This window comes from Stegodyphus dumicola, chromosome 6, assembly GCF_044657685.1.
Source record: "Stegodyphus dumicola isolate Sdum_Otavi_A_Nest chromosome 6, ASM4465768v1".
NCBI lineage: Eukaryota > Metazoa > Arthropoda > Arachnida > Araneae > Eresidae > Stegodyphus > Stegodyphus dumicola.
This window is the reverse complement of record NC_140773.1, coordinates 56,579,029-56,594,213: the sequence shown is the minus strand read 5'-3', so window position 1 is coordinate 56,594,213 and position 15,185 is coordinate 56,579,029. Positions and strand designations below refer to the sequence as shown.

The 15,185-nt window shown below is 32.1% G+C and overlaps 1 protein-coding gene across 9 annotated transcripts in view; it reads right to left on the bottom strand.

Annotated features, from left to right (window-relative positions):
• LOC118188395 (semaphorin-1A-like) overlaps nucleotides 1-15,185 on the bottom strand; it is a 905,788-nt gene that overhangs the window by 204,013 nt on the left and 686,590 nt on the right. For all 9 annotated transcript variants that reach the window (XM_035358817.2, XM_085818328.1, XM_085818327.1 and 6 more), the window contains one exon: nucleotides 8,284-8,346. In XM_035358817.2, coding sequence (XP_035214708.1) covers nucleotides 8,284-8,346 — 63 coding nt within the window. The remainder of the gene's footprint in view (nucleotides 1-8,283; nucleotides 8,347-15,185) is intronic.

The window sequence follows — 15,185 nt, the reverse complement described above, 5'->3', positions numbered from 1 at the left end:
GTTTTTTAATGTATTATAATTGAATCATTAGTAACGTAACGTATTTTAAAAGTAACATGTTACAAAAGCCCCTGTATGGCCATGCACTTATATTTTTCTCAGATATCAACAAACTGGGGCCCGGGTAGTTGGACCACAGCGAACCCCATCGGCGGCTCTGGATAATGGCGGACGTGGTGCTGTACTGATTAACCATTAAGGTAAAGGGACGGTGCCCACGTCCTCCGTCACTTATCACTTATCACTTTACCTAAAATTCGATTTACGGTTTTTGTTATTATTATACCTGTTTTGTAAAAATTAAATAAATTTCTTACTTTTTAGCACAGACGTGAACAATAATAAAATAATGATGATGATGATGCTAACAGTAAGAATAATTATTATAATAATAACAACAGTAATGCAATGTTTTGAGAATTTTAAATTACATTCTATATTCTCAGAATTTACTGTTAAAGTGATAAAATGTTTAAAAAGTTTGAGTTTCTGATATAATTTTAAGCTAAACAATTAAAAAAGGGTTATTAATCCCTCTGAAATTAGAAAAAAAAATATGACATGTTATTTAAAAAGAGTTATACAAAATAGCACTATCAAAAAATGTAAAAACAGCTTCGTGGCGTTTTTTTAACTTATTTAAAAAGTAATAGCGTAATTATTCAGGAACAGCCGTGCACTTTTTTCATTGGATCGTTTGCTCATGAGGTTTGCAATAAATATTTTTTCCAAATAAAGTAGCAATAGTTTCTGTTTCACATGGATGAAATACCTATGAACTTAAAAAAACTATCGAAAAAGATTCTTTCGAGTTACTTTATAACAATAAAAATAATAATTATTCATGCTTGAAAAGGGATTTTAAGAACTTCAGAACTAAACACCTGCTATTTATTAACTGTAAGTGTTGTGTTGAATTATCTATCGTATGCATGCATTAACTGTAAGTATTGATTACGTTGAATTATCTATCGTAAACATGCATCCAAAACACTGAAGGAATACATTAAATGTAAACAACACAGAGAATGCACATGTAAAGAATAAAACAAAGAGCTGACTAAAAAAAGATGCCATTTAAAATGTATGACTAATCGAATACGGTTTATCACAATAAAATGAAGAAATTTACATTTGTTATAGCTACAGTAAATAAAAAGACAGCTTTAATGCAGTAAACCATTGCCGAACGCGGGCTTTATAAGGTATTTCTCCCGCCTTCTTAACATGGCTTCGTGGTGTAGTGGTCAGCACACTTGGTGCGTATTCGAGAGGTGCGTGGTTCGAGTCCCGGCGAGGACATTGTTCATTTTTCATTTGGCGTATGCTTGTTATCTTAATTGTCTCCATTTAATTTGTAAAACACCAAAACTTGAATACTTGAATTACAAGCGGCATGCCGCATGGTGTAGGCCGCGCTGCGATACTCTTTAATCACTGGTGTAAAACCTCATTAATTAAAGACGTCAAACTCATTAATTAAAGACATCCAAATGTAGAGGTTCTTATTTCTTCCACCAAAAATCAATTACTTAATTCAAGGAATGGATCAAGGAATCATAAAAACATTCAAAATCTATTATGTTTACATTTCTGAAAATAAATCATTAGCGTAAGAAAAAAATGACACACTAATATCATTTTGGAAGCAATTCAGCATAAGAAAATGCATATAAATGATTCAGTTTACATGAGAGCAAGTTAATTTATCAACAATGAATATTTCCTGACATTATTGATGAATTAAGGCCAGAAGCTGTCAACAGTTTTAAAATATTTCGACTGAAAATGAAGCCAAGGAAATCACCTAACTTGCAGAAGCAAGATGCAGCGGATTTTCAGATATGGAAGAAGGAAAAATCGAAGAATTATTTCAAGATGACGATCGCGAAATCACAAATGAAGAATTAGAGTATTTTAGAATATCAGCCGACATTGAAAGCAACAATAATGAAAAAGATAAAGAGCCTCTAACGTATCAGAAGCTAAATGAATTGTTAGAAAAGGCAAATGAACTGTCTGATTTTATTATAGAGATTGACCCAAATAAAAAAAAAGAAGAGCACACTTTAGGAGAGATACTGAAAATCTTTGCACTTCTTACTGCGAAACATTTAATCCGTTATATCAGATATTGCTCCAAGTAAAAATCACCAGCTACTTAAAAAAATAATTATATCATATACCTACTTATTAAGGAGTAATAGAAATCCTTTCAATTAACATTTGTTTTAATTCTACTTTTCCTTTTCCTTATAAATTATATACTTTCGTAATCTGAACTATACTTAACCCATTTTTTTCTATAGAAAGTTAATTTTAAGGAAAACGATTTTAACTCACGCGCACTGTGTTAATGACGTAACGGCAATGGTTTACTGCATTTCATTATTATTTTTTAAATATAATTTAAATTCAAAAACTTTTGCAACCTTTTACTTTGCCAGGTTGCTGCAAATATCAGTACGAAAACTTTGTAAAGCAGACGAAAAGCTCAAAGACATATTATCTACCAGCAATGCAGTAAACAAAGGCTTGTAAACATTCTTTCTAACTATGATTTAATTTGACAAAATTTTCCGTTATCGGTTTCCATTACAGAGTTAACTGAGATCATTCCTTTAAAAGACGGATCCTAAAATACTGAAGGCCATCTTAGAGGCACTAACTTAAACAAAGTATATCAGCTCTTAAAAGCTTATAAGAATAAATTTTACTTCCCGATACCACGCTTCTTCTTCTTCTTCTTCTTTCCTACTTTTATTTATTTATTTAATCTGGTACGTGATGCTCGGGAATCCGTAAATAGAAATATAGAGGGTCGCCATTTTTCTAAATCTCGCCACTAATCTGTACCGTCGAGGGTAAACACGCTGTTTCATAGGCCTTCTCCGAGGTTAGAGATTTCGACCGAATCACGTGACTTGGGTAAGGAATCGGATGAGGTAGGGGAAAGATAAATAACTAACAAAGCAAGGAAGATAACAGAAAGTGGAGGGAAGATGGATAAATAACAAGCAAGAAAGTCTTGGTAGTAGAAATTTTACGGGATGCAGCAGATTTGGCTTTTGGATGTGGCCGAAACAAATGCAAATTCCATGTTAACCACTTTCACAATCGCGATACATCTTTTAGCTGTACTGGCATGTTTCAGTGTTCTAACTTTCCAGGAAATTCACGTTAATAAAAGTTAATAAAATTTAAAGGATTGTTCCGAAAAGGAATCTAAAACGTAACCATTCGGTCAATAGGTAACTGATAGCTGTTTTAAATCTCTTGCCTCGAAATTTTTGACTATTGCTCTCTTATTCTCCTTAAATTTTGTTAAATGCATATATTCGCACTTAGTTTTATTATATAACGTATTTCTACAAAATGGTATTTAGCACTTACAATCTACAAGCGCTTAAATCCATGCATATCACTGTAGTGAGTTTACCAGCCCTTGCTTCATATAGAGCCTTTTGACCTCTTTACGAATTTCTTCTGCAGGTGGTATTTGCTTTCTGAATCTCTGTATTCTTCAAACTGCTTTAATTCGCTTCAAGTTTTCAAGTGTACTTTCCCTTTACCTAAGTTACTTCCTTTGCTTTATTCGATCATGTTTCTACAAACTCACCTTTCAGCTGGATGTTCATTGTTTGGCGTTCGGTTTTTTTTTCGCTTTTCACTATTTTCCCATACTGGAGTGTTTTATAAATTCCCTCTTCCAACAATCATCTGTCCTTTCACTTTTCTTAATCTTGAATAAGAGCAGCTTTACGCGCTTATGTTCAAGGACTCTTATACATTTGATAAATGTTAGGTGCTTACAATTTTTATACCTCTAGTCGCCAAAGAATGATGTAAAACCCATCATTCCCCAACTTAGTTCAGAATAATATGTTGATGTGTAGTAATGAGACAGCATCTCTACATGTATGGGATTTTGAGCTGTCTGAGCAAGAAATTGAAATGCTTTCATATTTTTTAATGAAGTTCCAGCTTGATATAGCTGTTCCAGCTTGCAACTTAAACAACAATGTCTCTGTAAGACTTTCATCGTGGGGTGGGTTCTTGCGTAATTAAAGTGTACATGATGTGGGCAATTCATAAATACGTACGTAGTACAACACAGCACTTTATTTAGAAACGAACAAATAAACAGTCATAATTCACATAAAGTTAATGGTAGAGCTAAAGCACATAAAGCTAAAAGTATAATGTTTCTTCTTGTTTGCAGCGTAATATACATCAGCCTTCTTCATGGCATCCTCTTCTTGTCTGTTCTGGTATTACGTGGCAGAGATGCGAATGCGCGCTCCGATTAGCTAAAATGCGCATGCGCGATGTTCGTCAGATCATAACAGTATCTGTATTATGTCGTCTAACAATTATTTTCTCCATTTCGTTTTCTTCTCATTTAAGTAATTTCTTCTCTTCCTAAACTACTAACATAGCATAAACTACATACTCTCTGATCAACTTATAAATTTTGTGACTCAACCTCTCGGTAATTTTTATTTTAAACCTGGAAAATGCATGTATTTTTACATTATTATTATTTACTCTTATTTAACAGATCCATAAAGACCTCTTATTTTGCTAGTAGTTATCTTTTCTTTTTGTTACACTTTTCTATTCTTGTTTTATTCACTTGCACAAGAAATATCAAAATTAAATGTTACATGTAACAGCACAAAAGATGATGTGCAAGTAGGATTGATTTGCACAGAGCAACGGTGACCTTAGTGTTCGCTAGGAAGCTCTGGTAGTTTGCTCGCCGACAACATTTGAATTACAGTCCCTTCTGGATGCTAACGTGTCCAGCAAAAAATTTAAATTTTATGGCATTTAACTTTGAATATTAATTTGCTGTAATTGCAGTTTAAAACCTAAATAAACATGTCTACCAAGAATTAGTCAAATTCAATAAGCTGTAAATCCCAGTTACATTTTAGGGAACCAACGATGGTAATAATTTCAGGTACAGTAATTTAAAATTTAACTATTTATTTGATTTGATTTAAAATCTGAGCGTCATTAACTTAATCTCAAAGTTTCTGCGCAGATATGAATACTTTAGTTAAAACACAGAGCAACTGCCTAATGCGTCAAAAATCAACATATGGATAATAACTAAGTTAAGTGGTATACTTTGACAACATATTTGACAGCTATCTACTTCCTTTAGGAGAACATTCTTCAACATTCGCAGAGAACATACTAACGAAAATAAGCATGTTCCAGTTAGAATGAAATTTTTGAAAGATACTAGGTCACATTCTTCAACATTCGCAGAGAACGTACTAACGAAAATAAGCATGTTGCAGTTAGAATGAAATTTTGTTAAATCGCATGCTGTAACTAATCCGCTCAATCATCAAGAAAAGAACCTAGAAAGAAAGCTAATGTTTGTGATGGAATTTCAGGATAGGATTATTTACTCAATTACTTCCATCCCACTTGTGATCAAAATGTGAAATCCGAAAGTTTCGTACTCTTCTTTTCCTAATTCCAACTTCTAGACAGGACATTTATATCAACGTATATTTTTAAATGTAGCCCATTTTGAAAGATACTAGGTTTATGAACATCCATGTCATTCTCGGAATTCTAACCTGGGTCGGTCAGTTTGATGGTTCACCTTTGCTAATCCGTGACAACCGCACTAACAGATGGGATTTCAGGACTGTGAGACTTGATGGTCAATAAAGTTAACTGAGATTATAATTAGAGTAAATCATTTAATTTTTTATTGAAAATATATAATACTGCACTAGCAATCTATTTTTGAAAGCTACATAATAATAATAATGAAAAAAGAAAACTTTTGAAGAATGTTTAGAAGAGAGAGAAACTGGAAGTTTCAAAGTTTGTTGTTCACAAGAGAAAAGCACTAGTTGCAAAACTTTAAGAAACGCTGATTTGGAAAGCAATACATCATCGATGCATGCAACCGAAAGCGATTGAATTCTGCCCAGATACACATTAAACAAAGCGCCTACGCTTCCTCCTTTAAAAAAAAATAAAGAGAGAAAGAAAGAAAGGAAACACGACAGAGGAAGCACTAAGACCAGGATATCACCATGGGGTTGATTTGGCATCGTAAAAAGAGGTAAATGTTATCCGGATTCGCTACTAGATGTCATTTTAATGTATCGATGACGAATAAAATGAATGCGTCTGGATTTCATATTTGCATACGAATGGGAAACAATAAATATAAAACTCGTAGAAAGAGACAGAATGCATAAAATAATAACAAACAACAACAAAAAAAGTAACCGCTTTCTTTTTCAAAACTTCGCTAAGCGAAGGAAAAATACGCAGTATAAGAAAGCTGAAGTTGAGAGGAAAAAAAATACTTCCTCGTTTATACAAACGAAAAGCAACGAGAAAAATAAAAACGGCGCCGTTCAAAAATACATTTTAACGCTAGGAGCCACGTTCTATTTACCGATCAAATCTCTATTTCCATAGGATGCTCTAAGTATACAGCGATACATAATACATCAGAGTAATACAGAAGATACGATTCTGAAGCGGGGAGTGAAGCTCCTCTCCCCCTTTTGTGCACACATGGTTTTCTTCCAAAAAGCATTCGCTTCATGTTTTCTCCCTTTTTCAAACCTGTAACCTTTTTCGTCTAGGGTAGCAGCTTTTGCAAGGTATGGACAGTCGCATGCTACCCATCCCAACGAAAGAGATATGGAAACAATAAGAAAGAATGCACTTACGATGAGAAAGCATTGTTTATGTTTAAAAGACACAAAGCAACGGCGGCGCATTTCAAATATAAATTTCTGTAATATGACATAAGGCTGGATCATCATGTATCCTATACCTTTTTCTAATCCGTTGCTAGATGATTGATATCAATTACGTATATATTAAAACTAAACTGAATTTTTGAGAAATTAAGAAAAGGGTTGAAGAACCAAAAATCAAAAATAAAATATTGGAATTGACGGCTAGATTGAAAGTATTCCATTATATAAATTCAATTCGTGTGCTTATTATTACGTAATTTGAACGGAAGCTTTACACGAAATTATTACGTCTAATTAAAGTATAAATTGTAAACCTAAAGCAATGAATGAGCAACACTGCATACCTTGGTTTACAAACAGTTCAGCTGCGAATTACCAAAGATTATCTGGATGTCAATCCATAGCATTTTATATCAATGTGCATGCTCTTTATGTGTTAATGTTTGAGATATAATTCTGATCGTTATTTAATATAAACCCAACAAAGACGTTCCAAAAAGTGATATAAGTATGTGCAGCATCCATAAATATGGGTTAGTAACAAGCTGTCATAGAGAAAATAAGCTCTTAGATGAAAGAAGACATATTCGAATGGCAGGAAAATGAGGAAACCGATCACCGACGGCAAAACAGAGGAAAATGCCAAAAGAGTGAGTCTTCTTGACAATATTTAAAATTAAGAATAATCTTCAATGAATTAACTATGTTTGAAGCGTTTTACTATTCATAAAATGAAAATGCATATGTGAGAAGTGTATGTGCTAAGCGGATACCAAACGTGTTCACGATGACACTAAAGCAGAACCGATTGAAAGCCTATCAGCCTATCTGTATCAATTGCATACAGGAAGACAAAATATTTTTCTATAATAAAGCGCAGGTTGTTGCAGCTCCATATTAAATGACAAATTCTGGAACACATAAAACTCACATGAAATACTACGACTAACTATTTGAATGTAATCACACTAAAAGGATATCAAACAGTACGCAAAAGACAGATATTAGCTGCATCGACGGCTATTTATAGCCTCTGAGAGGTTATATGTGATAACACGAGTTTGTAAATGTCTATTTTAATTGCAGTCTTATAATTATAATCTCTTTATATTTCTGTGATACCTCGTATTTTAAGTATTCAAGAATTTTATTTATCTGCATGTTTTTAATTAAGAACTTATACTCGCTGAAAATAACAATACATTATATATTCACATTATTAGTGTGACAAAAGAAGTATGACCTTAATGTTCTGACCTAATATTAAAACACTAAGCTATAGGATTACTGGTGTGAAAATATAATTTACAAAATTGTAAGACAGCTTTGTACAATACTGTACTGCTGCTGTAATTTGATAACACGATATCCAGCAGTTTGTTTGCAATTAATTCTCATAATTCCTATCAATTCGTTAAAGGTATACTTAATTTCACAAAACATATACAAATATCCGTCCTGAATAGGTTTTATATGCTACTTTGTTTCCATTTCCAGTTAAATTTCACATGAAAAATATATAACAACATACCTCTGATTTTCCTTTCAATTTACACATGCTGATATCCGCATATGAAGAAAACCATTCCAGCCTCTGAAAATAAAAGAAAAACATATTACGATTTACATTTACAGGATAAAGCATCAGAAATTACTCTCAAATTGGAAAAAAAGTTATATTTTGTACATTTCTACAAATTATCATCAACTCATTCTCAATAACTAGGCATTTGGTTTATGGCATTTATGAAAACAATCTGTTCATCCTTTTCTGAGGCTACCGCAATCCACTATTTCTATTAGGAAATAGCACACAGCACATAGCAGAAATTCTCTTATTCTATTAACTCAACGTTTGACATTCAGTTCTTACTAGGTATGTTGATATTTTTGTTTAAATATAAAATTTATATTTAGATATTAATTATTATATAATATATATAGATATTAATTATTATATATTAATATATATCATGTATATTAATTCCTTGCGCTGCAGTTATTTTCCTAGTTCACTCTCAGTCAAATTTTATTTTAACTACCGCTAATGACTGGCTGGTTATACTTTTGAATCATGTCGAAAATGGACTTACTTTCGACAAACTATTTGTTTTCTTAATTTTGGCAATGGACACAAATGCTAGCTGTTTAAAGGAAGAATATGTATAAATATGTTCCTGGAAAACGTTTTAAGCGAATACAGACAATATTGTGTGTAAAGTCCATATAAGTAGCCCATCTGCCGAAATTCGAATACGAATCAAACTGCAAGTGTTTAGTGGCCTTAAGAGTACCATCACTGAAATGCATATTTATGGTAAATTATCTTCAGAATTTAAACCAGTATACAAAGACGTGACAAGGACGCATTAAGGTTATTTATATGACGGAAAAGAGCTGAAAAGCTCTCTGCTTAAAGGAAAGGATGGCTTCGTAGAAAACTTCTCAAGGTGTTATGCTTATGGAAAACTATGAAATCTCCTGAGCAATCAGCTTATTTGAAATGTGAATTGAACTATCAATACTCAGGTGTTTTGAAGCTGGTGACATATTTTTCATTAGACGATGAACAATGCCTTCGTAAATCGAGATGAAAGAAGATGAAATTTTAAAACTTAATAGATCATATATTATTATGAAAATGTTAAAAACGTAATACATCAGATATTATGAAAATATATATAGAAATTAATATTATGAGAATATATAGATCAGATATTATTATGATGGTATTTAGAAAGTGTATTATTGAGGCTTGTATCATGTGTTAATTTTGTTTTGGGGGGGGGTGTTTTAGTTTGTCACCACTGTTCTAATCAGCAATACGTCTATGCTTCATACTCTACATCATTTCCATCGTCACGTATTTAATAATAGTAATAATCCTCCATTTGTGCTAGATAATAATCTGAATGTAAAATAAATATATAAAATAAATTTATTTATTGTACATTAAGATTTTTGCAAAGCTCCGTAATGAAAGGATTTTACAGCCGAAAATTCAAATCTTCTTATGGGATTTTAAATTTCTTTCGAAGGTTTTAAAACCGTCACTTAGCACTAATTTCAAATTTGCTCTGAGTTTTTCTCATATTTTCGTTAACCTGCAACTAAATCTTTTAAATCAGATAACATGTTTTCATGCAATTTTAAATTGAATAGTTAAGCTTATTCTAGTTAAGCTCATTTTCTCAACTTTTCATAGCTAACAAACAAATAAAAAATTCTAAATTAGCCAGACAGGTTTATAGCGGCACTTAATCTTCACGTGAAAGAGTAGTCAACATTCGGCCTAATATTAAAAAGTTCTTTTTATCCCTGACAGCTAAATATTTCTCTTTATTATGCTAACATAAGGGTAATAATGGGTTTTCGATATTATATTATTTCACTTTGTTTTATTTTTTTACTTATTTTCTATTAGGGCAGTACCAAACTTTTCACAGTCGTAAGCTTCTTGGATTTGTTCCAGCATCCGTACAATTAAGATTATAAAAATACGAATGTTTATTACACAAAATTTAAAATGTTTTAAAACTAAAATGAAAATTAACTAAAACAATTTAACTTACTACATTAATTTTTTATTTAAGAAACGAAACCTGCTAAAATATTCAGTTTTATTGTGTTAAAAATTAAAAATATAAAAAATCAGCAACAGAAAACATTGAATGGGAGAGCATGTAATTTAGATATGTAGTAAAGCAATCCTTTCATAAACGGTTAAATTTGTAATTATCTCATATATAATGTGCAATGTGCAAGTGAATGTGAGAAGTGCAAAAGCATAGTATCTTCCCAGTACTACATATACAGAGTCATAACCTTATTAGAAAACATTTTTAGTACAAGCTAATCTAACCATTTCATTCGCATATTTTGTGCTACCGATTACATATGTCAGCATGTTATACAGAGGGAGTTTACAAATTTTTAGAACAATTTCAATAAAGTATTTTAAAAAAAGCAAATGTTTTGGAATAAAAATTTCTGGCAACAGCTTACTATTTGAAACGAAAAATATTGTCTGCTATTTTTAAGTTAATACTTCTTTTAAAATGTAACATGTAATCAAGCTGTGGATTGAAGAATATTCCTATTCCATAATTAAAAAATATCGTGAAATGATGATATTAAAATTTCGAAGTGCAAAATAAGCAACATTATAACCGGAAAGGAAACAACCGCTAGCCATCATTTCTAAATGGGAAGAAGACTCCAAACGAATATGAAAACGATCTCCAAACGAAAAAAGGTACGCACTGTTTGTAATGTTTTTTAAGTTAAATTGTTAATGACAAAAGCAAATCCGCGGATGCAGAAATCAATTGCAAAGGCTTTAAATACATTTATAGCAACAATAAAGAAAATAATAAACCAAGATTTACAAATTAAAAAACCTTTAAAACGTAATATTCACCAGCTTTTGCCAAGGCATGTGTCTCAACTCAGAAGAATTTGTAAAGCCCTGTACGAAAACTATTCAGCAGGAAATAAACGGAAATATATTGTCTCTTAATGAAGCATGTAAATCACTGCAACAACAAAAAAAAAAAAAACGGTCTATTTGTTGGCGAAAGCGAAGGGGAAAAATATATTACCTGGTTCCGTATAAGATTTATGATTGTCGAAAGATTCTCTTACGGTCCAAAATTAACAATAAGAAGGGGAAAAATTTAACATTAAAAGCAGTTCAATATGCTATCAAAATTTATGTCTTTGATAGCATATTGAACTGATATTTACAGCATATTGAAAAGATATTTACAGAAGAGTTTTCATTTCTAAATCCCAGTGACTTTCAGTGAGTGAAACTTGATCAAGACAAAGCAACAAGTCATACTTCGAAAATTACCACTGCACTTTTTGACGAAAGGAAGACTGATATAGTTACTGCATATGTACCTTTTTAATATATTTCTGCGAAATTCCGTTTCACTTTTGACCTGTGGATCACGTATGCAATACTGGGCTTTTGATCTTTCGAAAAAAGCTTTTTCTAAGCGCAAACCCGCCACGGTGGACTCTGGAAATTAGTAAAAAAGGAATGGAAATAAAACTCCGAAAAATTTTAGGGAAATCCCTTCTATCGTGGAAATCACGATACAGACTTACAGTTTAAGAAACATGCTATCAGATTGAAGCGTAAATTAAACGGCCTCAAATTCGTTCTAAAAGGTGTACACATCATGTAGTTAATGGCATCATAATGAAATAAATATGCTGAATATTAATAGATACGACTTAAGAACCCCTGATATTTTTCCGGCATTCGTTGGTTAAACAGCATCGCTTAAAACGTATGAATGTATGCATGAAGATGGAGCTGTAGATTAAAAAAATATCTCACGTAACAGCAGTTACGGTAGGACAAGTAAATGAAAAACTAAAATGCAGTAAAAATAGCAAATATCCCTTAGCAATTCTTCATTTAAAATCTCATGGCTTATGAATGAAACTTACAAGGCCTATTCGCGCCACCGCTTCGTTTTCAACATTCTATATCAGAAAATATCAGAAATGAAAATAAGATGACCTCATGCAAATTTAGGTAATGAATTCCATTCACGAAAAAGGACGAATCTCGAAAAGGAATGAGAGAAAAATCGCATGTAGAGGTCGGAGGGGAAGGGGAGGAAGGATTGAGAAAAAAAGTCGAACACTTTACCATTTCAGCAGTTTGAAGAAGGGATGAGGGTGGTAAGAAGGTAAACGGGGGGAGTGTTACTTGCATTTCATCTTTCGCGCTAACGTTGCGTTTTTATTTCCAATTTTTGTGAAGGAAAAAGAGAAGAAAAACTCTCGAAATTTAAACTCGGATTTCTGAGAATGACACGTAACCGAGTATTGCTTTTAAAACTTTGCCATTTGAAGGAAAAAAAAAACCTAATCGGAATGAATGCAGATAGAAAAATAGCGCTGGTACACAAAAAGTGAATTAGAATTTATGATGCCGCAAAATGAGATGTGATGTATGAAACGAAAGCAGTAAAAGCATTTCATGAATTCAGAAAAATAAATAAATACATTTTCTATCCTGTGCAGTTGATGCGAATCGGAGAAAACGAACATTCAAAAAATTTAGTTTTTGAAATCTGAGTATGAGATACATCTTTCAATGCATTATTATGAAAAATATTGCTACTTTAATATCTGCATTCAGATTTTTATTGAGCACCTGCATTATAATATTCGTGCACGGATTTTATTGAAAAGAACAGACATAAAGCTAGCAGCAGAAACGTAAAATCTCACACTTTTAACTCATCCAGCTTGTTTAGAGAATAAATACAGTTACAGAGAGAAAATATATTCTGACAACCGCTATAACACATCAGTCTAGATTGAAATCAGAATCATGAATGATACGAAAATTGTATTTCATGTCGAAGGCACATGTGTCCAAGAATGTACAAATTCATCTCGAATGTAATTCCCATTATTTCCCATATAACATACCCAACTGTCCCCACCCCACCCACCCCAAAAAAAAGGAAAGAGCGAGAGGAAGAAAGGTTCAGAGAGAAAGAGAAATATTACAAAATAGGTAGCACTAGATAAAGATCTGCGTCTAAGCAGTTTGACGGTCCTAACATTTTAACGGTTTCCATAAACGCTTGGCACAAATTTACAAGAGAAATAGCTTGAAAAAAGAACTGCTACTTATGAGCATGTCCTGGAAATTTAAATACTTACTTGCCTAAACATAATACAGAGTTTCATTTTCCCTTAAAATGTCTCTTGCAAACTATACATCTCTTATATGAGCAGACTTAAACATTGAAAAAATTATTTAATTGAATAATTTATTATTTACTATTTAAAACTTGCGTAAGAAGGAAACGTGCTCTTTTACTGTTACCTTTTACTGTTATATTTATTAGGCTAGTGGTTTACGAGCGCCTTCTGTTCGTGAGCCCTTGGTATATCGCAACTTTCTCGCAATACCCAAAGTTAGAACACATGTCTACCGAACAGCTGCAGCGCGCAGCTAATTCGAGTAAGTCCGTTAAATTCAAAAATAACTTATATTTCAAACTCAGAAACAATTAGTATAAGTTGTATTAAATAAGAAAATATTTTCAACAATCATATTTTTGACTAAATAAATCGCAATAAGTTTGGAAGATTGAGTCTATTTTCATTGCACAGCACTGCACATTGATTATTCTATTTTCATGGCAAAGCAAGTCTTAGAATCAAACTGGATGCAAATGCATTACTTTTTCTTCCACAGTGGCTCTCAAGGCACATGCTTTTTTATCAGAGCAATCGCCGAAAATTTTGCTTTATGCAATCGTGCCATCGAAGTACTATTTATATTTTAAGGATGATCAAAAGTCGAATTTCGCTTTTATGACTACTTTGCTTTATTGTTTCGAGATAGCTAAAAAAGTTACCTTGCATAAAATAAAACTCAGCTTGAACTTAGGCTCAAGGCTCTTCCTTTAATCCGCGCAAGCTTTTCAATATTATCGCCTTGAAAGTAATTTCGAAATCAGTTGATAAGCTGATTTTTAAAAACAGTTATATGTCTGTTACATGTTTCTTCTATCATAGCACTTCTACATCGATGGTCTAGCTCTAAAACCAAGTAGAAAAAATATTATTTCAAATTTCGCTGCGGCCTTTAAGCCACCGCCGGCGTTTTCAAAAGTTGCGGCAAAGAGTGTAGAAAACACCGACGTGGGTCGTTAATTGCGGCATAATACTCCTTCAACATGCCACATTTACGTATATGAAATCGTTTTACGTGCAAAATCTTTCTAACTCGTAAAAAAAAAAATTATAGATTTTCCTTGTAAATGAAGCTATCCTGTATTCGACTCATTGATATTTTCTATTACTTTATTAAATTTTTTGTAAAGGAAATGCAGTTTCTGAGAAATAAAACCATAAGTTTTATTTTGACTGCATTTCCAAATAGATTAACATTTTAGAATTTAAAATCTATTTAAGAAATCGCTTTTTTAGATCTGAGAATCACTGAAAGTTCTAATTCTTTATTTATCATTACAAAAATGAGCTCAATGCCATAAAATAACAGATTACATAAAAAGTATGAAAATATAATTTAAATTAACAATCATATGGAAATAAAGCATTTTCAAAGAAATAAAATGAACACTATTATTATACTGGAAACACATTTGCATCATCTTTACTTTAAAAAATGGTCAGAGAGCTTAATGATCTTTGTTGGAGAAGGAAAATTTATTATGTTAGAAGTAAACAAAACTAGAAAATAAATTTCGGCCATTTAATTATAATAAAAAGCAAAATTCAAATCCCAGCTTTGGCGATCCCCGAGACAAGAAAAATTCCCACTATCAAATAGTTGTAAATATTGTCTGCGAGGTATTTTTTATTTTTTTAACGCAGATAAATTTTGTAAGACAGCTATATAAATTTTCTTCATTTAAATTATTCGTT